Source organism: Camelus dromedarius, chromosome 19, assembly GCF_036321535.1.
Source record: "Camelus dromedarius isolate mCamDro1 chromosome 19, mCamDro1.pat, whole genome shotgun sequence".
NCBI lineage: Eukaryota > Metazoa > Chordata > Mammalia > Artiodactyla > Camelidae > Camelus > Camelus dromedarius.
Genome location: NC_087454.1, coordinates 6,927,715 through 6,953,582, shown reverse-complemented (window position 1 = coordinate 6,953,582; position 25,868 = coordinate 6,927,715). Strand labels below are relative to the sequence as shown.

Below are 25,868 nucleotides of genomic sequence, written 5' to 3'. Positions count from 1 at the left end.
CACAAACAGGGACAATCTCCTTTACTCAAAGTCCACCAGTTGAAATGTAAATCTCATCCAGAGCACCCTCACAGAACCACCCAGAATAGAGTCTGAACAGATATCTAGGCGTGGTGGCCCAGCCACGTTGACTTGTATACAAAGTTAACCATCAAGAGGTCATTGGCATGTGAGTAAGTGACTTTGGAAGCACTCGAGTGGGTGACCTGGCCTGGAGAGAGAGAAGGAGGGAGGGCCGCGTGCTCCGCGGGTAGGAAAGAGCAGGTGTCAGCAGAAGGCACTGCAGAGACCTGGCCGCATCCTCAGAGATCAGCCCAGCGGCGGTGGGAAGACCTGTGTGCAGCTGGCGGGGCTCCCCGGGGGGCGAGGCGGGGCCTCGGAACTGAAGAAGGTCAGAGTAGCTCTGGCATTCCGGAGGCTTACTGCCACCCAGAGAGTTGACCTTGACAATTCTGCTTCTAGACCAGACTGGCCTGGAGGATGGGATAAACCAGAGGCTCTGGTGGTTTCCGGGGTGACGAGCGGAGGCCCGGGACCCAGGGAACGTGAGTGGCCTCACAGAGCAGCCAAGGCCCTCTCCTGTCCAGACCGGGAGCGTGTTTGTTATGCCTGCCTCTGTCTTCTGGCTGTTTTCCAGAGAACAGCAAATTCTTCTTTGGGGTACTTTTCTGGCATCAGCTCAAGGACCTGTAGAACCTCAGCATTGAAAGGGAATAACGGGTTATTAAGAGCTTGAGATTTGGAGCCAGACAAGCCTGGGTTAAACCCTTGCTATGTGACTCTGGGCAAGACATTCGCCTCTCCGAGCATCAGGTCCCTCATCTAGAGTAGGAACACTAACCCCTGCCTTGTTGTTACAGAGATTAGATAATACGCTTGGCTGTATCTGGCGGTGGTAAGATCTCTGGGTGGCAAATACAAAGAGAATAAGCTCCTTGTCTCTCGGGAAAACTTATTTCTCCTGTCTAAAGACTTCACTCCCCAACTCTCTCCAACATTTCCCAACTTTTGCTTTTTCCTCTCTACATTTAATTACCAGGTTTTTTTGGTGGTTATCACGCCACACTCCCTCACGAGTACTAAATGTATCCATGTGTTCATACAACCGACGCCATCCTTCTAAATGCATACAAAAAATTCCATAGTCAGTCTCATGTTTGTGTCAGCCTTCGGAATTGCACGAGAAATAACGGCATGAAGTCAGTTACAAATTGTTATTGCTAGACAAAAATGAGAATGGTGGTTATGGTTGCCGAGGATTTGGGGGTAAGGATGAGGGGAGGAAAGGGGAGGGCCTGCTAATGGGCGTGGGGTTTCTTTTTGGGGTGGTGGAAGTGCTCTGGAGTGAGATAGTGATGATGGTGGTACAACTCTGTGAATATCCTAAAAACCACTGAATAGTACACTTAAAAATGGTGAATCGCATATATGTGAACTGTATCTCAGTGAAAACAAACTGCTATTGCCTGGGTCAGATAGAGGATCGCCTACTTCCAAGATCACCCATTACGCGAACCTGCAAACGTGAGGCACTTGCCCCACACGAGGCACAGTTAGGGACTGGCAAGTGACGGACAAGGGCACCAGGACCCCAGCGTGCGGCAGGGTGGATTGGTCAGTGAGCAGAGCGCGAGTTCAGGAAAAGGACTCAGCAGTAGGGGCTGGTGCACATCTCCAGGAGAAGCCGAGACTTAAGCTGGAGATGAGGGAAGAATGGATGAACTTGGAGAGGTGAAATAAGAGACTTTCCAAAGAAGAATTCAGAAGGAGTAAGAGATCGTGGTGTTTTACTTTCTTCCTGTTGTCTTGTTTATTTCATTTCTTCTTACAGTGCTTCCAAAGGGAGATGGGAAGACGGGTCTCCCGGGCAGGGGAGTTGGGGGAACAGATCTGGGGCAGACAGGGAGGAAGAGACAGTTTATTGATGATCAGGCCTTGCTTTGTATGGGAGGACGCAGGACGTGGTCACCTGGAGCCCCTGAGCCAGGCCAGACAGTTCCTCATCACTCTTCCAGGTGCCTTTGAGCACCTGAATCCTGCGTCCTATAACCTGATGTGAAGGTGGCTTGTTGGGATGAAAACATTTGACTGGCCTGGCCTTTGCAGTTTTTCGTTACAAGAGCTGTCTGAACTCTGAAGGAAACGAGGTTTCTTTGCTGTAAAGAAGAGCAGTGCTGCCAGGTGTGGGGGGTTCCTAGGCTGCCATCTTACGTTATGTGGGTGTGAAATGAAAACCCTCTCATTTTTTGTAAGTCAACAGAAACTGGGGTAAAGCAGGAACAAAGGGAACACGCACTGGCTTTAAATACTACCTTAAAAATTCAGGGCAGGTTTTGTTGGCTAAACCACAGCACGTCTGGGAGGTTTCAATGAGGAGGTTGGCACGAGGCCTTGATTTTTCTGTAAAATGCCATGGGGTGGTCACCAGACTGCCAAGCCAGGTAAGCCGGTCGAACCCAGGGCCTGGAAAGCCACAGGGGGTGGCTCACTGCTGGGCCCCGGGAAGAGCTACCTTTGCCTCTTCCATGGAACTGTGACACCAGTGGGTGGGCATGTCAGGGACAGTGGGTGGGATGGCACAGCCTGGTACCGCCCTCAACCCGAGGCAGATGGTGGGCTCCTGGGCCCGGAGCCACTGACACAAACGGTGCAGATGTCCAGATTCTTAGACTCCATTTCACTGGAATATTTTGCAAGTTCCCTCCTGGAGGTGATGGAAGTCTGCGTCTTTGGCATTCCTTTATTCTTTGGTATTCACGTTATTATTTCGTTAGCAGGGTAGCAGAGTATGACTGCTATTTAAATATCTCTCCCTCGCCCCAGAGTACTTGCCTGCCATGAAAAGAAGTGGTTTAGCATAAAGTGGAGTTTTTTTAAACATCCATTTTCCAGATGGACTGCTCTGTTAAATTTACACATACACACACACACACACACACACAGAAAAAGCTAAACCATGTGGAATGCTCCTCGGTGAATATTATTGTTTACTAGACTTCTTATTCCATCTTACGGCGTTTTATACTAAAATATCAGCAAGCTCGTAAAGAGGGCTTTTTTTAAAGGTCCGTAATCTTTCTAACCATAACAAAAGGGCGGTAAATATATTGTACAAGAGTGCGATGGAAAAACGTGCTAAAGTATTTCCATAAATCAAATGTAGCACTTTGGCTTTGACTCTAAAGCATTAAATTTAGTAAATTAGAACCAGATGATTTTAAAATAGAAACTTACATAACTTTACGGTGGGATTTTTTTTTTTTTCCTGCACAAGTTTATCTTCCTGAAGTCCCTTTGGCTGCTACCGTAATGGGTATTTCAGAAGTGAGGGCAGTATCTGAGTGTTACACATCCTTGTAACTCTCACGGTGCCCAGCATTCTGTTGGGCAGTTAGTTAAGTACTGGTGGACGGAGGAATGAAATCTCAGCAGCGATTAACAAGTACACGTTAATTGGCAAGGAAATGTAATATAAATATTTATACGGATCTATAGGTAGACAGAGCACTGCTAGCCTGCACTTAACAGTAAAACTATGCCTTGCTCTTCCTTTCATTGTTAAATCTGTGCATCCAAACCAATGAATTTGAAATAAAAGGGTAGATCTGCTTCTCATTTGGGTCACCAAATTCCCACCTGGAACTTTCCTAATACGTAAGTCTCCGTATTATTTTTGCCTTCTTAGGAGCTGCAGAAAATGCTCCTTCCTGTCATTTCTCTCTCTCCCCTCACATGCAATTTCATAACATAGCTGGTACCTTAAAGTCGAGCTGGGAATTCAGTGCAGCATGTAGTCCTAAAAGATCCTAAATGTGGTGCTACAGGGGATACAAATAAATGAGGCGTAGTCTTTGCCCTTTAGGAGAATACTTCTGGTGCAGGGACAGTCAGGACACTGTAGCTGCAAGTTCAATAAGCTCAGCCCCAGCTAGGTTAAGCAGAAAAGTGTGCTTATTGCTTTAGGAATTGGATTAAGCAGAGACTTCAGGTATGGCTGGATCCGGACGCTCAGACAACAGGATCAGGCTTCCTTCCGTTCCTCCACTCCAAATAACTTTGCTTCTTTTGTGTGTGAACTCATTCTTCCTTGCTACGGACACTCTCTACAATGAGGAAAAGATGTTTGCTGCCAAGCAGACATTTACAGTTTATGATCCAAAGAAAGAGAGGCCCTCTCTCTCCCAAGCTTCATTTACAAAAATCTCAAAGAAGGTCTCAGAGTCACTCTGTCTGGCTCACATGCCAAGTTCTTGGGCCAATCGCTGTGGAGAATGTGGGAATACAGTCTGTGACAGACCAGGCCTGACAACCGGCGGTTGGAGATCTCCCCTGGTGAATGAATGGAAAGGGGGTATTTATGCCATAAATACTGAGGGTATAGGGTTGACATGGCTGATCAGATGTGGGAAGAGGAGGGAAGAAGAAACAAAAGATCAGTTTGAACTTCTGATTCTAGGTACCTGGGACAATGGCAGCATCACAGACAGAACAGCTAGAAGTAGACACTGTTTCAGTGGGAAGTTCAAACGAGAATGAGCCAGGGTTCTCCAAAGAATTGGAACCAATAGGCCAATAGGATGTGTGAGTGTGTGTGTTTATGTACACAGAGATTGATTTAAGGAATTGACTCACATGATGGTGCAAGCTAGAAGTCCAAAATCTGCAGGGCAGGCTAGCAGGCTTTTGACCCAGAGAAGAACTGATGGTGCAGCTCGAGTCCAGAGGCCTCCTGGAGCAGTTTTCTTCTTTCTGGAAGCACATCAGTCTTTTTTCTCTTAAGACCTTCAACTGACTAGATGGGCCCACCCACATGATGGAGGTTAACTGCTTTACAAAGTCTACCAATTTAAATGTTTTTCTCATTGAAAAAATATCTCCACAGCATGTCTAGACTAGTATTTGACCAAATAACTGGGTACTGTGGCCTAGCCAGGTTGACACATAAAATTAACCATTACAAGATGTGACTGTGAGGAGTTTATGGGGAGCCTCTGGAGTATCTGGGTGTAGGAGGAAATGAGAGCTGAGATCTCAGAACACAAGCCAGGGGATGTGATTTTCATCAACATAAAATTGAGAGTAGAAGTCGTTGGAGGGGATAAGATGGATAAAGGAGAAAAGAGAGACAAAAAAGGGCTGAGGATGCAAACTCGGGGAAAGGCAGCCTGAAAAGAAGGCTGATTTGCAGTGGTCTGTGGGTGTCCGTAGCGAGATTGGTTCCAGGACCTCCCTACCCACCCCACCCCACAGATATCAAAATCCTCAGTGCTCTAGTCCCACCCAGTCTACCCTCTATATGTGCGGGTCCCGAATTTTTGGAGTCAATCACTGGTGGGTAGAAAATACTACACCATCCGTGGTTGGTTGAACCCGTGGATTCGGAACCCGTGGGTACGGAGGGCGGGAGTGCCGACTGTATTGGTGGGACAGGTTAAAGACCAGGAAGAGCCCACTGCTGCCGAAGCCAAGGAGGCTGTTTCAAGACAGGTGATGGAGAATGTCAGAGGCTGGGGGACACAAGGGACTGAGGACAGACCCCACCTTGGACAAGAGGGGCCTCAAGATGCAATATGCAGACCCACACCAGGTCACACACCGCCCAGGACCGCGGTGGTTGAATTCGGTAATAATAACAACAGACCAGGCTTGTATTTCCTATGTCCATTTTTCTAGTAACTTACTTTTTTTTTTTTAAATGGCAATATTAGGGAGTGAACCCAGAACTTCCTATATGTTAAGCATGTGCTCTACCACTGAGCTATACCCACCCCTCTAGTCATGTGTTTTTAAGTGGTTCATGATGGCTTGAGAATGGAAGACACTGGTACTTCACAGCGGAGAGCTGGGGAGGCGCTGGCCTGCGTGGCGGTGGGTGGAGTGCATGGCAGAGGCAGAGGCGAGGAGGACAGAATGGGAGGCCAGGACGGGATGGCTCACTGGTGGTGGCAAGTGAAAGACGGACAGAGCAGAGCGCTTGGTGTGGTGCTGGGGGAAGGAGAGGTGGCAGAGGCGGGTCCTGAGGAACTGGAGGCTGTCAGTGGTCCGTGCTGGTTCATCCACGATTACAAAGTATAAAAATCTAGAGTTCTTTTATACTTCATTTGGCGGCAAAACCTGACCTGGACTGGCCCCAGGTGTACATATTCTTTTGCCTGCCTTGGTGTGAATGTTCGTACGTCTGCCGAAATGTGAATGACTCTGTGTTCCGGACGCAGGCCCGCGGCCCATTGGAGGTTTCGTAGCATGCCACATAGATGCTAAGTCTGTTTCTAAAAGCTGAAATACTCTGAATTCCACGACTCGTCTGGCCTCCAGGTTTTTGAACAAGGAACCATGGATCTGTGTTTTGGATGAGGAAGGCGTGCAGGTCCTTGTAGAAAGCGGGATGTGGAAGATCAGGGGACAAGGTGGGGAGCCGAGTCCCGCAGTGGGCTTGAGAGGGGAGGATAAAAAGCGCACAACCATCGGGTAACGAGGGAAAGCTTTTTTTCCCTGGTGACCAGAATTGCATAGAAATTGGCTTTTAAAGATAGAAAGCGATTTTGAGATGGGGAAATCTAAAGGTGAGGAGCACGTGGCCTCCACCTTCTAGAGACGGGAGAGCCGTGGCTTTGCCCTTTCTCCCAACTCTCCGCCCTCCTGAAGGCCAGAAGCTCCACAGGCTGCTTGGAGCATGAGTCATGAGAACCCGCAGGCATCGAAGTTCAAGAAAACCCTTGCGGCCTCCCTCCCTTGTCTACATCCTTTGGTCTGAAATCACAGGGTGCCAGGACTTAAGCAAATGAAGGGCACTTGCACTGAGCATCTGTAAACCTCAGTGGTGTGAGTAATTGAGCCTTAAAGTCTGGTGCCTGCTCCTCGTTAGCCGGCTCCTCTCTGGCTTCTCTGACAAAGAAGAGAGCTGCTCTTTACTTCCCGGCTTCAGTGGGCAGAAAGGAATGCGCCGTCCACACGCGCCGGCCAGTCAAGGGTGGACACGGGTGTCTCTGCCGCCGCCTCGTCTCTGGCCCACGCTGGAAAGGCACTCCTCCAGCAGACGAAATAAAAGATTGCTGATAGCTGGAGTGCTTTGTTTGCTTTCTAAAATGAATCAAGCTCTTCAAAAGCTTAGATTGGACAGTGCGGGGCCGCACGCTGGTCCCTCGGCCACATTCCTCTCATCCTGCCCTCCCCCTCCGCCTCCCCTCCCCCAGGCCCTGCATCACTCAGATTCCTAGTACTCACTCATCAGCGCCAGCTGGCGGCCACCGGGGCTGGCCAGACGGACCAGGTGCCCTGGGGCAGGGCCTGTGGGACAGTCACAGGCCTCAGCTGATGAGGGCAGGGAGGAACGGGAGGCAGGGGTTCTTGAAGGACAGAGTCAGCCAGGCTCTCTTCTGCCCGGCAGGGGGTGGGGGGCTGTGAGGGGTGGGGGTGAGGGTGGCGGGAAATGCAATCCCAACCCTAAAGAAATGGTTTATTCTGTGCTGCCAGTTGAGTGTCTATTTGATGTTTAAAGCACCCACCCCATGTCCCCCGCAGTTCTTCCCCACCCATCTCCATCCTGGAGTCATGCTGGATGTGGGATGTGGAGGGTGCCTTTTAGCAGCTGTGTGTCTGGAGAATGGCAAAGCTCAGGAGTGGATTGGAAACAGAACATCCAGCCCCAGCCAGGATTTGAGGGCACGCAGTCTGTAAAGCTCTGTGCTTACTTTACCTAGATGGTAGCAAAGTGTGGAGGATGGGGAGGGTTTGCAGAGCCCCAGCTTATCACGCCACGTTATCAGGTCCTAGCATATAGACAGTGATGATATGTGTGCGAGGAGGGGTCAGGAAGAATCTTCAGCTATAAGAATATGTAAAAGGAGAACAAGAGTTACCAAGAAGGAGACATGGTGCCTTTGTCCCTTTTGATTTAATACACATTATGCAGCAATGTCACTGTGTTGGACCATTTCTTCAGAAGAGGAGGGGCCATCCTCTGTCTAGTCATGGAACTCCTGTCTCTTTGGTCTTGGCAGATCACCTGGACCTTGGTGAAAACACGCAGTCGAAGTTTCTACCAGCCAAAGAGATTTCTAGGACAGTTTCACCTAACACATTGTTTACTTGGACCAAGTAAAGCGTGCGGTAACATAACACCTCGGGGCTGGAGTCTGCGCAGGCTTACTGCTAAACTCCTTGTGCTCCACTAAACTCCGTTCCTTTGCCCAGATGGATACATATAAACAGTAGAGATGTAAGCCTTTGCACACTTAGGAAGTTAAAGCAACCTAAATCTTTATTATGTGTTTCTAACTTTTCTTATCATTTCACCCCGAAGTTATCGCCCCCAAATCCTTCATGTGAAGAAAATACTAAATGTTAAAATTCAGTCTCACAAATGCTTGTCATATTTCACTAGAGTTGAGTGAATTTACTAAACATATAATTTAATCTCCTTTTTTTAGTTCTTTCAGAGAAAAAAGGTAGTAATCAAGTATTCCAAATTTATAATAACACTATTAATGTGTGTGTGTATATAGATGTATGTATATATCTAAAACATTAGAAACTTTACAGTCGTACAAGTTTTTCAAAAATCAGGTCAATCACCCCATTTACAGGAGTCTCTGTAGTTTTTTAGTAACACCTTAGTGACATGGTGTTACATGTATTCTTTCAGGGTTTATCAAGGACTGAGAAGGGCCCGAGACTCTCAATTTTAGCACTTTGCCCTTGAGAAAGTTAAAAGCCACCTCAAGGAGTCTGGGATGGAAGGCAGAGGGCAGTGGCGAGTGGGGTGGGGGAAAGAGGGTGGTGGATTTTTAAAAGGATGGTGACAATGACACACTCATAAACTTGACCGAGTGAAAAGGGGCAGTCAGACCTTGTAAAGTCTTCACAGTGTGGGAATCCACCATGTCATGCGGTGAAGTGAGATCTGGAGGAAACATTTCTAATCTGTTCAGAGCCCCACCCCACCCCAGGTGGCTCGTCACTGAGCGAAAATAAGAAATAAGTTAGGGAGGAACCAAATCAGAAGTAATTCGGGGACCGTGAGTCAACAAGCCTTTTTGGTGAACACCACTGGCCATCTGCAGAAACGAGTGTGTTCAAGCAGTGCTTTTAACGACTCTTTCAGAAAACAGAGCTTCTTTACAGGACGCTGCTGTGAAAAGAGGGGAAGACGGGTGGGGTTCGGGTGACTTTCAGGAGGTCTCTTGTGCCAAGATATTAGTGGAGGGAAAGTGAATGAAAGCTCCACCCACAGCACATGAGGCAGGAAGCCCTGGAGACTGGGCTGAGTGTCTCTCTAATAATAAACTTGCATTCATGCCAAGAGCTTGACCAACTCGACAGATAGAAGTGAGCTTTTGCCCCGAGTGAGAGGTGTTCTTTCCCCCGCCTGCTCCAAGGTGACTTATTTCCTTCACAGTGACATCGATGAAGGCCGGGTGCCTGGACGGGACATAGGGCTTTGAGAAGACCTAAGATGAGATGCAGTTACCCAGCAGGTGCAGAATGGGCTATGGCTGAAGGGAAAACAGGATCCTCTTCCACGAGTCACTTAAAATCTCTTTATGGAGGAGAATCTCACACTGAACCCAGGATCCTTCGAAGACCTTTTTCACGTGTAGATTCCAAGGCCTCACACCAGGTCTACTGAATCCAACTTAAAGGGGAGAAGTTGGGGCATTCATAGCCAGGTCTTAAGGGAGGCCAGATGTGGGAAGCACTGACCTAGGCCATAGGTGATGAAAGACACAGGGAGGTCAGGGAAGATCAAAAATGGAGAGATTTTAAAGGCTCCATGAGGGAGATGGAGTGCAAACTGGGGGAAAGATGGGATCTAAATCAGATGAGGAAAGGAAGGCAGTCTAGGCAAGAGGGACTACACACACACACACGCCTGAAAGTACACTGATTGAGGTGTGTGTTTGCGTGCACACAACCAGCCTTAGTCATCACTCGAGAACAACACCTGTTGCTCAGATAGGCTTAGCCCCACTAGGGTGGAGGCGCTGCTTTGCTGAACCGACAAGAGGGGGCTCAGATAACGAAGGCACCCAGAGGGAGCCTGGCCGCCGTATCAGCTGGCCCAGGAGCCAGACCTGCCGCCCTCGCCTGTGCCTGTGTGCAAGCTGGAGAACCTCCCCGAGTATCAGTTACATGGAAAACCAGAGCACGACGACCCACCTCATAGGGTTTTATTTTAATTGTAGACATTGAAATTTGAATTCGACACTATTTTTTTTCAGCTCTCATGGAATATGATCCTCCTTTTGATTTTGTTCCAACCATTTAAACATGTAAAATCTATTCTTAGCTCATAGGTCATATAAAAACAGGCGGGCCACAAAACTTTGTTATTGGACTGATCCCCACCCAAGGGTCAGAGCTGGCAGCAGGCCTCGAGCTGGTCCTGAAGAGGTGCAGCCCAGCTCCACGTCCAGAAAACGTAAACGGCAGGACTGCCCTCAGACACGGGTTTCCCCGCTCCCTTCCCGGACACCGGGCGGAACCTCAGGATCACACACATTCTTTTAAGTTGTGTTGTCCTCTTATTCATTCAGCAAGCATTTAAGCTCCTATTAGATATAAGCCTACAGGGGACACAGAGTTGAATAAGATGCCAGCTCACCTGGAAGTTGGGGAAACATTCATCAATAAAGCATCATGATACAATGTGGAAGAGCCTTCTAATAGGGCCGTGTTCCAAGGACAATGGGGGCATAGTAAAAGGAGGGCGGAATTAGTTCTGAAAGGGCGAGGTGGGCCGGGTGGGGGCTATAGACAAGGAAGCACAAAGGAGTTAGTGTTGGGACCAGGCTTGAGAGCAGAAGAGTGAAGGGAGGCTGTTCTGGGCAGAGGGACCCATCTGTGCAAAGTCAGGAGAGGACAAGCAGGTCTCGGAATCTGTGAGTCCCCCCTTCCTCCCAACGAATGTGTGGCTGGAGTGTGGGATGTGGGGTGAGGGGATGGTGGGAGCTGAGGCCAGAAAGGGAGAGGGCTCTGATTATAGTTCGTGCCAAAGTGCAGGTTTTGCTTTTTAAGGCATTGGAATGTTCCCAGAGGTTTTTTTTGTTTGTTTGTTTGTTTTAAATGTAGTAGTAATGTGATCGGCTCTGTATTCTAGAAATTAAGCAGGTAGCGACGTGGACTATAGATTAGAGCGGAGGAAGTTTCAGGCAGGGAGACTAAAAGGAATGACTGGAATAAATCAGACAGGAGATACAGCAGACTGACCTAAAGCACTGACTGTTGTTATGAACCAAACGGGTGGCCTCTGGGCAGGGTACCCCCAGAGCAGCAGCTTCATCCTCTCTACCAGGGGCTGGACTGAGTGATTCCCGAGGTCAGTTCCTGCCCTCACATGCTCTGACTTTGCCCTTGCCTCTTAGAGAGTAGCCACATTGCCTCCTCCCAAGCTGTGGACAGAATAATCTCTTCCCTCTAGCATCCCCTCTGAGTTTTTGCTGTATCCACGCCAGTGCCCAGTGGCAGCTGGAAAACCGTTTGGATGTCATCAGTGCCATTTCCCTTGCTCGTGCCTGCACGAGCATCTGGGGAGATAAAGCCCTTGGCAGGCAACCGGCAGGTGGCAGGGCTGACAGGCTGAGAGTGTGCTGGTGAACACAGGTTAATGTCCGAGCCCCGGTGTCCTGGCCCATTTTAGGAGGCTACCCTCAGGAGCAGTAGGGTGGCTGCATAATTTAAGTACAGTGTTTATATAGAACAGTTTAAACAGTACCTTTGCATCCAAAATCTCAGGTAATAGATGGGGACGGGGTTGTTTCTCTATTCATTGAATTTGTGTTTCCCCAAAAGGTTTTGAAGGGAACATACTAGATGACACTAATAAAGTCACAGCCATCAGCATGATGTAAGCTGCGCTCAGAATGTGATCAGTGTTTTAATTAGTAGTCTGCTACCCCTGATGTTTAAACAAAGAGTAAAAACAGAGAGAAACAGATCATACCATTCCCTGTTCAGAATGCTCCCATGACTGCCACACTCGGGAGAAAATCCCAGTGGCTCCCACTCCGTCTCGGAGCTCGCCTTCCCTGCCCCTCCCTTGGGCACCCCTCTGCCGGCATCCTGGACTGCTTGCTGTTCTTAAACACACCAGGCTCATTCATATCTTGGGCCCTTTCCATGGGACACTTCCTCTGTCTGGAATGTTCTTTCCCCTGATCTCTGAGTGGATTCCTCATATTATTTAGATTTTTGCTTCACTGTTAACCTCCTTAGAGTGGCTTACACAACAGCTCTCTGTAAAATAAGAACCCCTTATGCACCCTGCTCTAATAGTTTTCCTGCTTAATTTTTCTTCATGGCATTCACCCCTCCAAAATTGTACTATATATTCGTTTAATTGTTGTCCTCCACGCCCACTGGACTATCAGCTCCATGAGGGTAAGAGCTTTCTCTGGACTGCTGTATCCTCCCCACCTGGAACTCCACCTGGCACATGGCAGGTGATGAACTGATATCTGTTAAATGAGAAAGCTGCCCTATGAGAGGACAGCACAGAGATGAGGGGATTCAGCCACCGTTTTCTAAATGCCCACCACACTTAAGATATCAGTAACAGTCTAATAGTGATACAGTTATAATTAACATAATAATTAAATAAAATAATGTATATATTTATAAAATACATATTAACATGTATTTAACTTATAGTGTTATGTGATATAATAATAAAATATATCATAAATTTAATATTAAAATAAGAATAATGGTAATAATACTAATAGCAACCATTTATTAAGGTCTTACTATGCACCAGACACTATTAACGTCTATCCACGTGATCTCATTTAATCTTCATTATAACCCTAGCAGGCTGGTATTATTATTTTCTCTATTTCACACTTCAGGACACCAGAATGAGGAAGTTAGAAAGTCTAACACAGGTTTACGTGACTCCAACACCCTCTTGCTTTTCTTTCTATAACTAACAATGCAATGACCCAAACCATCTTGAAATGAACTTCAGGTAGATTTTCAGGTATATTTCTGTACAGGATAGAAATAGGCAAGCAGGAGGGCCACTTGGTGTGAATTAAGCTTTTTTTTTACCAAGAGAATAGAAAAAAACCCTAGCATATGCTTGGGGGAACTGTTTGAAAGCATTAAAATAGGGTTAGCTAGTGTTTGCTCCTTAATAGCAGTCAAAACAGAAGGCAGATTCAGCTTTACTGCTTAGGAAGCTGAAGGAATGTTATCTAGATCTCCTGTAGGCCACAAGACTCATCTTACAGATGAGAAGGACTTTGGCTGATCCAGGCAGACACCAAAAACAATTTCCTGCAAGCTAATGACTCTCCCATAAGTCTGTGGGACTATTCGGAACATCCAGACAATGCAGTATGTCCTGTATTTACTGTGTGTTCAGAAAGATCTTGCAGAATCACTCAGGTTAATTTTCACTCTAAGGCTAAATGAGGGAAGGAGGCCGAGTAGAGGCCCCAAACCAGTGTGTCAACCTCATTATGACTGCCTAGGGGGCCTGTCCAGGGAATCCGTGCCACATTAAACCATGATCTAAACTATGAGCCTTGTATCTAGAAACCACTTTTGTAGGACAGCTGCTCTCCTGTTCTTTTTACTTAGATCGTAAAAGTAAATTTTAATCCATTGGGAATTGGGAGCAGGTGAAAAATCAAACTGATACTGATCCAACTTGGTCAGAAAAAATGTAAGGGCTGATTTTTCCATACAAGTCATGTAGTCTGGTTGGAGTCCATCCCATTCAGGGACAGCTATTGTCTGCACTCACCAAGTCTCAATCCTGAGGCCCCATGAAAAGGAATTTTCCCCTCACTGCTCTGTCCCCCAGAAGAGCTGCTGAAGGTGACCATTTCTGTACTCTCCTGGGTGATGGCTCTCTCTATAGAAAGCATGAGGCTGAACCGAATGTTCTGTGCTTCACTAGAAAAAGACTGGTCTTTTTAACCAGGCTCATCAAACAGTGGGCATTTTTTTTGTTCCCCGGATAATAAGTGTTGGTGGGTTAATGGGTCATCTTCAGGAGAGAGGTCAGAAGGAAAAACAGCAGTGTTCAAAGCTGGAGCTAGAAATCCCAGCCATCAAAGAGCACAGTACTTGGTGAGCAGTGATAATATATAGGGCATGCACTAGCCACCCCATCCGAGAGGTCACATCTAACCTTTATCCTCAGCAAAGCCAGAGAAGGTCACTGAATGCGGTAGACAGAGCTCTGTGAGGCCCTCATGAGAAGCCAGCCAGGGAATCCCTGGTGCCAGTGCTAGGGAGTTCCTTTTCACTGAGGGAGAATTGTATTCTGGCTCCTTGCAGACTGACACTGCAAGTACTTTGAACATTGAAAAGAACAAAAAAAGCAAACAGCCACAAGAAAGGGGAGGGGAGGGAGGAGAGAAAGAGAGAGAGAGATATCAGCAGGGGTAGTTAGTAAAAAGGGACCCGGAGACAGAAAACCTTTTGTTCCCCGAGTTCGTTTCATGTAGAGATTGTGAGGTGAATGGCTTTGAAATGAAATGGGTTTATGAAGGAGTTGCCAGGTCACAGGAAGCGCGACTGTCAGACTGCTTTGTGAATTCGATTTCTTTAAAACTTAGGTTAATCTTAAAAAGAATATATCTCCTTTTCCCGGTTTCTTTTTCTTTTCTTTCTTTCTTTTTTTTTTTTTTTTTTTTTTTTTTTGGTGGGGGCGGGGGGTGGAGTAAGGTTCGGGACGGTTCCCCGCTTTATTTTCCACCCTTTCTGACAATGTAAAAAGAAATGATCACATTACAAGTTCTTTGTCAGTTTTCGGGAGTTAAGGGTGGGCGGAGCATCCGCGTTACCTTGGCCCACTAGCCAATGGGGAATCGGGATGCAAATGAGGCCCGCGCTCCGCCCGCCTCGAGCAAAACAGTGAGTTAAGAGGCTTGGCGGGCGTAGGTGCGCCAGAGCTCCGCGCACTGCGACTGACCAGCGGCCGAGTCCAGGCGGTTCTCTCATTTAGCCCAGCGCTCGATGGAGGGACGGACTCGTCAGTGCTTAATGCAGTGTAACTAGTGTAGGAAAACGGCTCAATTCCCCGCTGCCGAGATGAAGTATAAGGTAGGAGGGCTCCTTTTACAAAAGGTTTCCGTGTGTGTGTGTGTGTGTGTCCGTGTCCGTGTCCCACTGTGACAACTCCTCTGCGGGGACCTCTGCTGTGCCCGAGAGGGTTCTGAGATGGGGCTCAGTCACTGAGGTTGGCATACAAGCAGGCAGGCAGAGACCCGGTCTCTTAAGACCCACGCCGGGAGCTACGGCACACCCGGGGCCACCTCCCCTGAAAGTTGCGGGGAGTTGGTCTTAGAGCCAGGATGCAGCAGCCGCTGTAGATCAGCGGGTGTCTAACTTGAAGCCGAGCGCGCCTTAACTCAAGTCTCCGCGGCTTCCCGGGGCCTGGCCTCCACTGTCCCGGGAACTGTAATAAGAGAGGAATCAGAACTGCTGAGTCTCTCACACTGGTTGTTAAAGCTGTTTTCAGCCTTGGCTTTGGCGCGTTTGCTTTGGGAAGCACCTTGCCATATGTACTTTTGGTGGGAGACCTTAAAAGTCCCAGGTACTGTTACACAGCTGATGGTGGAGAATTTTGACATCCATAAATGATGCTGGATTAAGAACAAATGAGTATTTGCCATTTCTTGAAAGCATTTTATTGGCGTTTGAATCGACTGAGGGTCTGAAGGCTCCAGCAAGCTTATGTCCCTGAAACTCAGTGTCATAGCACTCAGTGTTATTTTCCCATGCATTTCACTCCTCCTTGTGTTTATTCTTGGCAAAAGGATTATGACTTGCTTAGAATACCCCATTTTGTTGAACTTGCCCCCATCTAACCAGGCAAGCAGCTTCCACAGACCCTATTCAGAGCAGATTGCAATGAACTGGATGTGAATTTTCCTTGGAAGAGGAATACTTCTGAATAGGTGCAATGCTAGTGCGTTTAAACAAACAGGCTATTAAAAAGAATTTAGGCAGGTGGTTGTGCTTTTGGATTGGCAATTCGCATCACCATCACCTGTCTGACCTTCAGGATTGTGGTAGCTGGGAGCTACTTTGCTTTCTTTCTGAATTACCTAGCTTCTGGCTCATCCTTTTTTAATATGAGGTTGTAAATACTTAGTTCTGGCTAATAGCCACTGGCTAACCTCAGTGATTAATCTTTTATTCAAAAGCTATAAATCTTCTTCAGTAGCTCTAAATCTAAATGTCGAAAGTCTTTATTGTAGTGCATGAGTTATAGTTCTCCTTGAAAAGGTGAGACCTCTCTGAAGACACAGGTATCAGTTATCACTGTACTATCAGCTTTCCATTTTCTGCCTCAATAGGAAAGATCAGGGGAGTGGATAATCCTGAAGATTCTTAATATGTTTGACTTGATGCAACCAGGAAAAAAGCTTTCTACCTGGCAGGAAAGCTTGCTTTCTTGAAGCAGTTCACCCCATTTTTCCACAGTTCCCTTATTTAGAACAGTGATAGGAATTACTATTATCTCATTTCCAGATACTACTTAATGACTCTTTGTCCTTCTCCCCATTGCTGAACACCTTGAGTTTCATAAAAACCAGCTGGAAGGGTCAAAAAAGAGAAAATACGTTCATACATTTATTATTCAAAAGTATAAATGGCTGTTTTCAATGTTGAGTGCTGCGATCTGGCAAGTGACAAAGTCTAAAGTCACTTTTATCCAGTGACCTCATCCTGTTTAGTCTTACTTTTGTGGAAAGAAAATGTCATGGCAACTGACGATGTGAACCGTGATTGGCGTTCTTGGGGAAAACCTGCCTCTTCGCCAGGTCTTAGCAGTGTCAAACATCCTGCCAGGTGATGTAAATAGATGATTTTTATTAGCTTGTGGACAACTTCACCAGCAAAACTACTGACTTCTCCCTCCGACAAACCAAATGACAGATTGACACCTTGTGGTGATTCTAAAAGGAACCAATAGCTGAAGCAATCTACTTTCCCTTTCTTATAAAGCTTATTTTCTCTCTAGTTAATAATGGACAATTTTATCTCAGGAGATTTTGTAAGTTTGAGTAGGGGGAATGACACAAAGGTAGAAGAGTGATAAATAACAGTTCTTAAGACTCACCATGACAATGCAGGATTGTCGTATTTAACTCTCCCAATTAACTCCATGAGGTAATGTTAATACTTTATACTCATTTTCAAATGTGGAAATTGTGGCACAGAGAGGCTAAGTAATTTGTCCAAAGCCACACAGCTAAAAAGTGGTGGAGCTGGGATTTGAACCAAGGTGATCTGGCTCTGGAACTTGTGACTTTAAATCACCATTAAAGAAAGAGAAAGAACCTACCTGTGACCTCCCTCAAATGTCCTGTGTGACTGTGTCTTCTCCCAGGAAGTTTAAGACTCTATTTCATCCAAAGTCTTTCTGCAGGATAGATTTTTTTTTTTAAGACAATAACTCTACAAAGCAAAATACAACGCGCGTTTGGCAGTTATGTGTTTAATTTGAGCAACCTAGGGAGTAAAATCAGATAATTAGTAGATTGTAAAATCCTGGAGACAGGAAAGGTCTTTTAGACGCTGTTTGCTCTAAACACTATGAATTTAGCACCGTCAGACTTAAAAATGTTCACTGAGAGATTTATAATCCAGCCACTATAAGATTTTTTTTTTTTTAACCAGATTATCTGGTTTGGCTACCTCAGGGATCATAACTAGAGAACAACTGAGCCTCCCCTCATCTTGAACTTCCACACAGCTCCAGGTCGGCCAGCTAAGTATTTACAGTAATCTTGAGAACTGTGGAATGTAAGCTGTTACTTTGGTGAACTTTTTTTTTTTTTTTTTTTTTTTTTTGGTTGGCATCTATCTAGTCTATTTTTATCTCATTGTACGTGTCTTCATTTCTTCATAGGAAGGCTCCAGTCGCTCTGGTCTGTAGTTAGTGTTCCACTTACGTTTGAAGGATTCCATCTGAGCTTCTCTGATAGTAAATTGCGGGGCCTCATTTAGGAAGCGTTTTCCAAACGCTCCTCTGCCTCTGCAGAGCATGCTCTGAAATGGGGCGGGGGCGGGGGCAGGGGCTGCCCCCCCCCCCCGCCCCCTTGGCTGTGACTTGCTTGTGAAGGCTTCCCTCCTGAGGGTCTGTAGGTGGATGGTTGCTGCTGATGGCCAGGAAGGTAATTGAAGGGCCCATGCACAGCTGTGTTTGAGCAGAGGCCCGAGACCCCGCCCACTCTGTGCAGGCCCGGGCCTGGTCAGTGCCTCCCAGGCATTGCCTGTTTGATCTCTAATAACTGAGCAACTTTTGTGGCTTTGCCAAATTTCTATACCCTTTGTGCCTACGTGAAAATTCTACATTATCTATCTAGTCTACAGTTCAACAAATTCATTCTTAAACATTTTGAAGAACTAGAACTTAACAAATAAGGAAACTATATTCTGAAATTCAGAGTCCTATGTTCTGGCTTAATGTGGGTCAAGGAGCTTAGGGAAACCAGGAAGTGTGTATTATTAAAAGCTTTTGAGGGGCTTTGAAAAATACTTTTATTTTCTCAAAGTAGCTTGAGAACACATGGTCGAGTGTCTTTGATTTAGTTAGTATGGCCATTTATAACCTGTATCATTCCTGATTCCTTGTTTCGATGTTTTGGTTTTAAATTTTTTATTCTCTTCTAAATGGTGTGTTGCTGCACACTTCAAATTAGAGACACCTGCCCCCTGCCTCCCTTTTAAAATTTCTGCATGATCTAAAAATTTTAAAGGACCAAAAGATGCTTTGAAAAATATTAACTATTTATTTATGTATTTATTTATTGAGCAAGCCCATTTTCAGAGCTAATGACTTACCTACACAAAGTCTTGGTAGAATGAAGGTGTTCTGAGAACACCAAATCTAGCAAGTTGCACAGCAACAGAGATTCCTTCAGCATCCTCTCCTTGCTGGAATATCCATCAGCTCTCTTCTGAGAATTCACCAGTGGCTTCCTGCCTGCTTCCCCCCCACCCTCACTTCTGGAAAAAAAAAAAAAAAAACAAAACAAAAAAAAAACCTCTCTACTTTCCAAGCCTCTTGGCAAATTCCCTCCTCTTTTGTGCCCTTATGACCTCATCGTCTCTCATTTTTTTCATTCAAGCATTCTTTATGCTCCTCTAATACCAGACTTCTGTAGGGCTTGCCCCCTGCCTGCCACCCACACAGACATGACACACTTAAAGCACGCCCAGTACTCCCTCCCTCCCTCCTCTCTTTGGACTCTGCTGTCCCTGGCTGCTTCCATTCATTTGCCCTGTCTCTTTGTGCCTGTGTGACTTGGTTAGTCTGTCACATCCCAGGAGTCGAGTCTCCTCATCCATCTACTCCGTAGAACAACCCAAAGCCTAAACCTTCATCTCCTTGACTGTCCTGTGATTCCTACGACAGGCTTTCTGTTTTTCACCTCTGCCCTGCTCCGTTAGCAGTTCCTTACTCGTTAATCCCTTTCCATCAGATCACTATCCAGATAACACCTGTAACTCACTTAGGTTGCCCACTGGGGCCGTCCAGTTTTAGGAAAGCCCCACTGAATACGAGAGATTCACCCTTTATTTGTATGTAGAGGCAGACCGATAGACAAGTCCTTGAATAAAAAGTCTGATCCAGAGTCTGTTATGGCCTTGGGGTGGGGGGGCAGGGACTTGGTCTTCTGTGTCCTTACAGCACAGATAGAGTGTGGGGTTTGGGAAAAGGCCTTTCTGTTTCCTATGACTTAATGCTCTGTAACCTTGGGCAAAATAAGCTCTCTGAGCCTCAGTTTTCTTATCTGTAAAATAAGGATAATAACTGCCCACAGGATCGTTGTAAGGCCTAGACAAGACTGTTGCCATGGTAGGGCATTTACCATGGCCCCTGCGTATGGAAGTGGACGGCGCTGGTCAGCCCAGCTCTGCTTGTGTGAGTAGATGCCCAATAGATGTTGAAAGGACAGTGCGGACTCAAGACTTGGTGACAGGATTGTGCCAAAAGCCCAGTCACTAGATTAAGCTGGCTGAATCTTGCTGACTGTTCCATGGGTCTGGACGTGTCTTGTAGAAATGCAGATGCCAGACACAGGAGTTACCAGCACACCTACGTCCCCACTTGCTGATATATGAGTGACTTGCTATCTTCATTGTTGTTAATAAGATTTGACATTCCTGAAATTACAGGACCTTGCTCAGAGTAGGTGCTCAACAAATATCGAACTGAATGTTGGATTTCATAAAGTACTTACACAAATACCTCTTGAAAGAGTCTTGCTGTGTGGCACAGTGGAAAGAATATGGATTTTGTTTCAAATCCCACTTTTGTTACTTTCTAACAGTATAATTTTAGGCAAGCTACTTCAGGCCCCATTTCCTCATTTATAAAACACGAGTCACAATACCTGTCTCATCAGACAGTTGTAAGGAGATAATATATGAAAGTCATCAGTTCCTAGCACACAGTAGGCATTTTTAAATGGCAGCTAGTATATGATGTGTTATAAGATAGATATAATACATATACTCAGACAGATATAGAAGCATTATGTAGATAAAAATGTCAGAGGAAACATTGGCTAGAATTGTTTATCCATAGCAAACCATATTCAATACCTTGTAGTAACCTAGAAGGAAAAGGAATATATGTATGTACATGTATGACTGAAATATGATGCTGTATGCTGGAAGCTGACACAACATTGTAAATTGGCTACATTTCAATTAAAAAATAAATAAATAAAATAAAAAATATGTGTGAGGAAAAGAGAAACTCATGAATGTAGCAAATGAGAGGTGAAGTCCAAAGTTAGTGAATGGGGCTCATACCCTCATCCTACTGCAGTCAGAGTGACGGAGATGAAAAATCAGAGGTCTTGGTGATCTATTTTTAGGTCATTTTAGGGTTAGAAAGAAACCTAAACAAATTGGTTTGAAATCCCAGCCCCCTGGGACCATGGAATTACTCTGCAGTAACATATAGACTTAATTACCAAGCCTCTTTGCCAAGATAAACAAAACGGCCACTGGGAAGAAATCCTCTATTTCCAACTTAAAATGCAAAGCATAGCTGCCGGTTACCTAGGCAATGGATGATTGCAAAGAGTGTGGACTCCCCTCCCCCCCCCAAATAACCCTGTTTATAGTTCGTCAGCAGTACCCTCCTCCATCTTATTTACTTTGAACATTCCAGTCATCTCCCCGAGGGAATTCTTACTGGTTAATGAGGACTCCGCACGCCTGGGGACCATTACAGCTTAGCTGCAAAAGACTGTCTTCCAGAGGAATCTTCCTTTTAAGATAAATCCCTTGTTGGTGACGTTTTCCACCCTCCACTGGAAAGAGTGATTCTTTCAGAAGGTAGACAATGAAATCTAGATGAATTGAGGAGTATGTTTTGAGGAGGCTGGAACAAGCACTCCAGAAAATGCCAGCAGTGATGGTGTGAGAGTGATTTTTCATGGTCAAGGTGGTGGCGCGTTGTGGGGACAGCTGATCATGGAGATGGTAAAATTGCCAGTGGAATGTTTTCAAATACATGTGGCTGGGCCCCATCAGGGAGTGCTAAATACCAATTTATTCTTATTAAAAAAAAAAAAAAAAGCTGGTCCCTTTCCCGAACCTCTCCCTCAACCGTTAATTGTGCTAAATGGTATTTAAGTAGGTGGTTCATGATCCTTATTCAAAGGCTGGGTTCATTGTTCAGGAGAGGTCTTATTTCTTTGGAGATGAGAATTTTTCCTGATATTTCTAATATGTCAAAGCAGTAGTTGTAAGATGTTACCAAACGTGTTCCTTATGTGGAACGATGTTTATGTTTACCAGAAATAAAGATTGTGCAACCATGAAAATGTAAAAGTACAAGCTCTGCACAAAAATGTCTGGCAGCTCCTTTTGAATTTAAGTTGAGTTCCTTTCTTTGCTCTGTGTGTGTGTGTTGGGAGTGGGGGTTTCAATATTTGTGAAACTCAATAGAAAGTTGCAGCCACCAAAAGGCATATAACGCTAAGATTTGAACCAGATCTTTCTATTTAATTAAAGCAATATATATTTAGACAGTATGATATACCATTACTATTTTTCCTAATTTCTTTTAGTTATGGGGACACCCTATGCTGCCTCTTGTATAAATTAACCTTAACCTCACTTCACTTGCAGGAGTCAGTTTGTTACCCTTAATTTAGCACCTCCCTCCCACAGGAGGTGGGGCTGACTCCGGGGCCTCTGCCCCAGGCTCTGTGCTCTCCTGGCAGAACGAGCTCGGGTTCCAGCCCTTGGCCCCCAGTAACCGTAACAAGCAAAGTCAGCACACAGGGAAGGCAATAAGGTGGACTTATCTAGACAGTCTGGCCGCCTTGGAGTTCAGAGTCTTACTATCCAACAGGACGTGTCTCTGGTCTGTCGATGAATTGGTGATTGTTGTTTTCTGTTTTCTGTGACTAATCGTTTGTAACATGACTCAGAGGGAGCAGGAAGTGGGTGGGAGGACCAGCAGTGCTCCTGGCCATCATGTCAGCACCAGCAGAGCAAGACTCTGAAGTCCTCTGCCCCCCCAAGTGCTCCTCTGGGATAGAGCACCCGTTATATTCTGTGATTCTCCAGCTTTTTCACTCGGAGCTGTGATGAGCATCCCCTTAACTAGGGGCAGAGGGGAGGAGGACGATAGAACAGTCAGCCCAACAGCGTGCACTGCGAAGCTGGCCCCTTGCCCTTGGAGAGGATCTCGTTTCCTTAGAAGGATCACGTTGTCAACTAGAGACATGCCCACTGACTCAGTCTCAGACTTTCATCAGTACCCATCTTTTTTTCCTCCCAAATCCCAAATTCAGTCAAGGCAGACACAGTAGCAAGATAGATACTTGGAGGCCTATCTTTTATTTTTAATTTAAAATATATATCATTTCTTTGGGTATATATCCATGTTTCACAGACCCCAAGATGGGGCAGATGGTCTGCCAATAGGAAGGACATTTGAAACGGGACTGTCTTGGAAAGTTTAGGGACACATGGTCGCTCTAGACTGTCAACATGAGCGGCTCCAGAGATCAATGAGCTGGCAAAGGCATTGTCCCTTCTGCCTAACGCCAGCCTTTCTTCTGACTTTTTTCAGCTTTTTATCAGGAGATCATCCAAGAGACTTTTTTAAAGCGGATTCAGGCAAATTTTGCATGTTTGCTTGTAAATAATATTTGCAGCATAACACTTACTTGTAAATAAGAAGGTAGTCCCTTTCTTTCTCCTCGCAGAAACAGGCATCTGTAGAAATGAAGGAAAGCCCATTGGGAAATCTGGACTGTACGGAGGACACCTGAGAGCCTGAAGCAGGGAGGGGGCTTGGATTTCAGTCGTTCTTGTTGAAACCTGGCTCAACAGCTCTGCACTTCACAGCCCGCAGCGTCTACATCAAGCCTCCTGCCTCCCTTATTAAGATCTTAATTACAGACGCAGCTTACTTCACTGCTGGAGGGGAAGAATTTCGTTTCTCTGTACTGTGTCTGTTTTGTTGGTATGGCAGGTGTCATCGTGATGAGCTCATTTCTGGTTTGTTTTCTTTCCCCAGAGGAATTTTTTTTTTCTTGAGGGGGAGGAGTACAGTTCTTCAGACACAATTTCATGAGCTCATGATAGTGCAGTAATCATAACTGTGCTTTGATTTTATAGAGACCCTTCTGAAGAAATCAGAGGGTCTCACATATAAAATTTCATGACGCCATGATTTTATTATAAAGAACATGTTCATTATCCTCATTTTGCAGATGGGGAAACAGAGGCACAGAAGGCAGTGATTTCATCGTGTTTAGTCTTACGAGGCGAGGGCTGAGATTAGACTCTGTTAGCAGTTTAGTGTCCGGCCTTCCATCCAGGGTTTCTGCACTTCAGACCACTGACGTTGGGGCTGGATAAATCTTTGCCGTGGGGCCTGTGCCCTGGAGGCTGTTTGGCAGCACCCCTGGTCTCTAGCCACTAGCTTACCAGTCACGTGCACATACACAACATGACAACCAAAAATGTCTCTAAACATTGCCAAAGGGCACTGAAGAATCACAGGTCTAATCTCCCCTCCTTCCTTCTGCTTAAAAATAACTGCCTTACTGCTTTTATGTAATAGAAGCACAAAAATGCAAGCATAGAACTGTTTGTCATAATTTTATCACAACTCAGATTGGGCTTAATGTAACAGGTGTTAACCAAAAGCAAGCTTCCTCTTAAATGCTCAGCCCCAGTTCGAGTAAATACCACAAAATACTAAGAAGCGGGGGGTCTCACGAGGTTGCATGTCGAACCATCAGACCATCTCCAGTGCCGCCTGAATTCTCTGAAGGCTTCCTTTGGCTTTATCTTTGATCTTCCTGTTAGGTATATTACGTACACGATAACGGAACGTGCATTTAGAACCGGGCCTTGAAGAAAACTGTTTTATTCTCGGAAAGTGGTATATCACGTGTGCACGTGGGAGCCTGTCTGTACACCTCGCCACCCAACAACGTCATCACTTCCATTTTGAGCTTTTCTTCTCTTCCCTTTGCTCCTGCCATCCCTCCTCCCTCTTGGAGCAGAGAAGCTGCCGCAACTAAAGGTTTTCCTGGGACGACTCTGCAGTTGTCGTGCCAACAGTATTTGATGGTACACAACCTCGCAGCCAAGTGTACGGATCCACTTTTTAAAAACTCTTTGAGGACCTTGCAAGTTAAGTGGGATAATACCAGTCCAGCCCCAAACCTAGGTCAGGCGTCATCTAAAAGAGTTCCAGTGAGGGGTGGCATCCACGTTACATGCACTGGGTTCTGACTGGGAGGTGGAAGAGGGTGGCTGGTTCGTGTGCATATTGGCATCCGTGGGTCTGGATATAACTTCATACCTTGGGGGCTGCAGACCTTGGTGTAGGAAGACAAGATGCAAGGAAATGTAAAAATAGGAAGATCTTTCCCTTCTTTCAAATCCTTTATTAGATGCTACAACTCGTGTATTTTTGACCATTGAGAAGTAATACAGTTTGGGGAAACAGAGTAATATCTGTGGACTAGGGTCTCCTACTCCTTTATAACTTAATTCTCACTTCACTCCCCCAAGTACCTGGATGTTGCAGGGAGTTGTCTAGACAGGCAGATAGATGTGAGCCGGTGCCACACTATTGGCTGAAATCCAGATGGTTGTTTTATTGTTAGTAAAACCTATCTTTTGGGTGAGTGGGTGTCAGGCCTTCATCACTATATAACGCCTCTCAGATTTATGTAGGGACAGACCCTGAAAAGTGTGCCTGCCCCGTGTTTTGATCCTTTGCCAATACACTATACTTACATCTAGCAAAACCAGGCAACCTGGGACAAGTGCTTATAAATTCCAAGACTTAATAGGAACAGTAGTAAATTTTAAGATGGAGAAGGTTCTCGAGAAACATAGCCTAGTCCAGTGGAAAAAAAATCCTAGATTAAGAGGGGAACCAGTTGTGAGTTCTGGCTCCGCTGCTAATCTAATAGGAGACCCTCTGGTCTGTAAAACAAGAAGACTGGGTGAGAGCGATCTCTAGGCTCTGTTCTTGGTCTGAAATCCCAGCCTAGTTGGTTCTGATCAAGCAGTAGGTGACTTCTGATGCTGAATACCCACAGAAACCAGGCTGTTCTCTCACTATCTCTCAGACCCTCGGGAGCTGCTCAAGAAAATCTCAAAGACCACAGAAGAGTAGAAAATTAAGGTCTTAAAGGTCTGATGATCAGACTTGGGAGGAAAAGCTAAATTGTTTTTCACAAATACTGTCAGCAATCAAATCCATCCTCCATAACTGGCCAAGAAGTAATAGAAGTTGGCTGTAAAGTCACACACGTACACACATGCATGCCACGAACAAACCGCTTGTCATTTTTCTTGTATGAAACAGTTTATTCTAGGCTTTTATTGGTTTCTTGGCAAAC

General features: G+C 45.7%; 1 protein-coding gene across 2 annotated transcripts in view; it reads left to right on the top strand.

The window, feature by feature from the left end:
• The window catches only part of NEDD9 (neural precursor cell expressed, developmentally down-regulated 9), a 264,118-nt gene that overhangs the window by 201,530 nt on the left and 36,720 nt on the right, over positions 1-25,868 (top strand). The window contains exon 1 of one of the 2 annotated variants that reach the window (XM_010995737.3): positions 14,872-15,054. The exons of the other annotated variant lie outside the window; for it this stretch is intronic. Coding sequence (XP_010994039.1) covers positions 15,043-15,054 — 12 coding nt within the window. The 5' untranslated portion in view covers positions 14,872-15,042. Of the gene's footprint in view, positions 1-14,871; positions 15,055-25,868 lie in introns of those variants that run through there. 2 annotated transcript variants of the gene reach the window in all.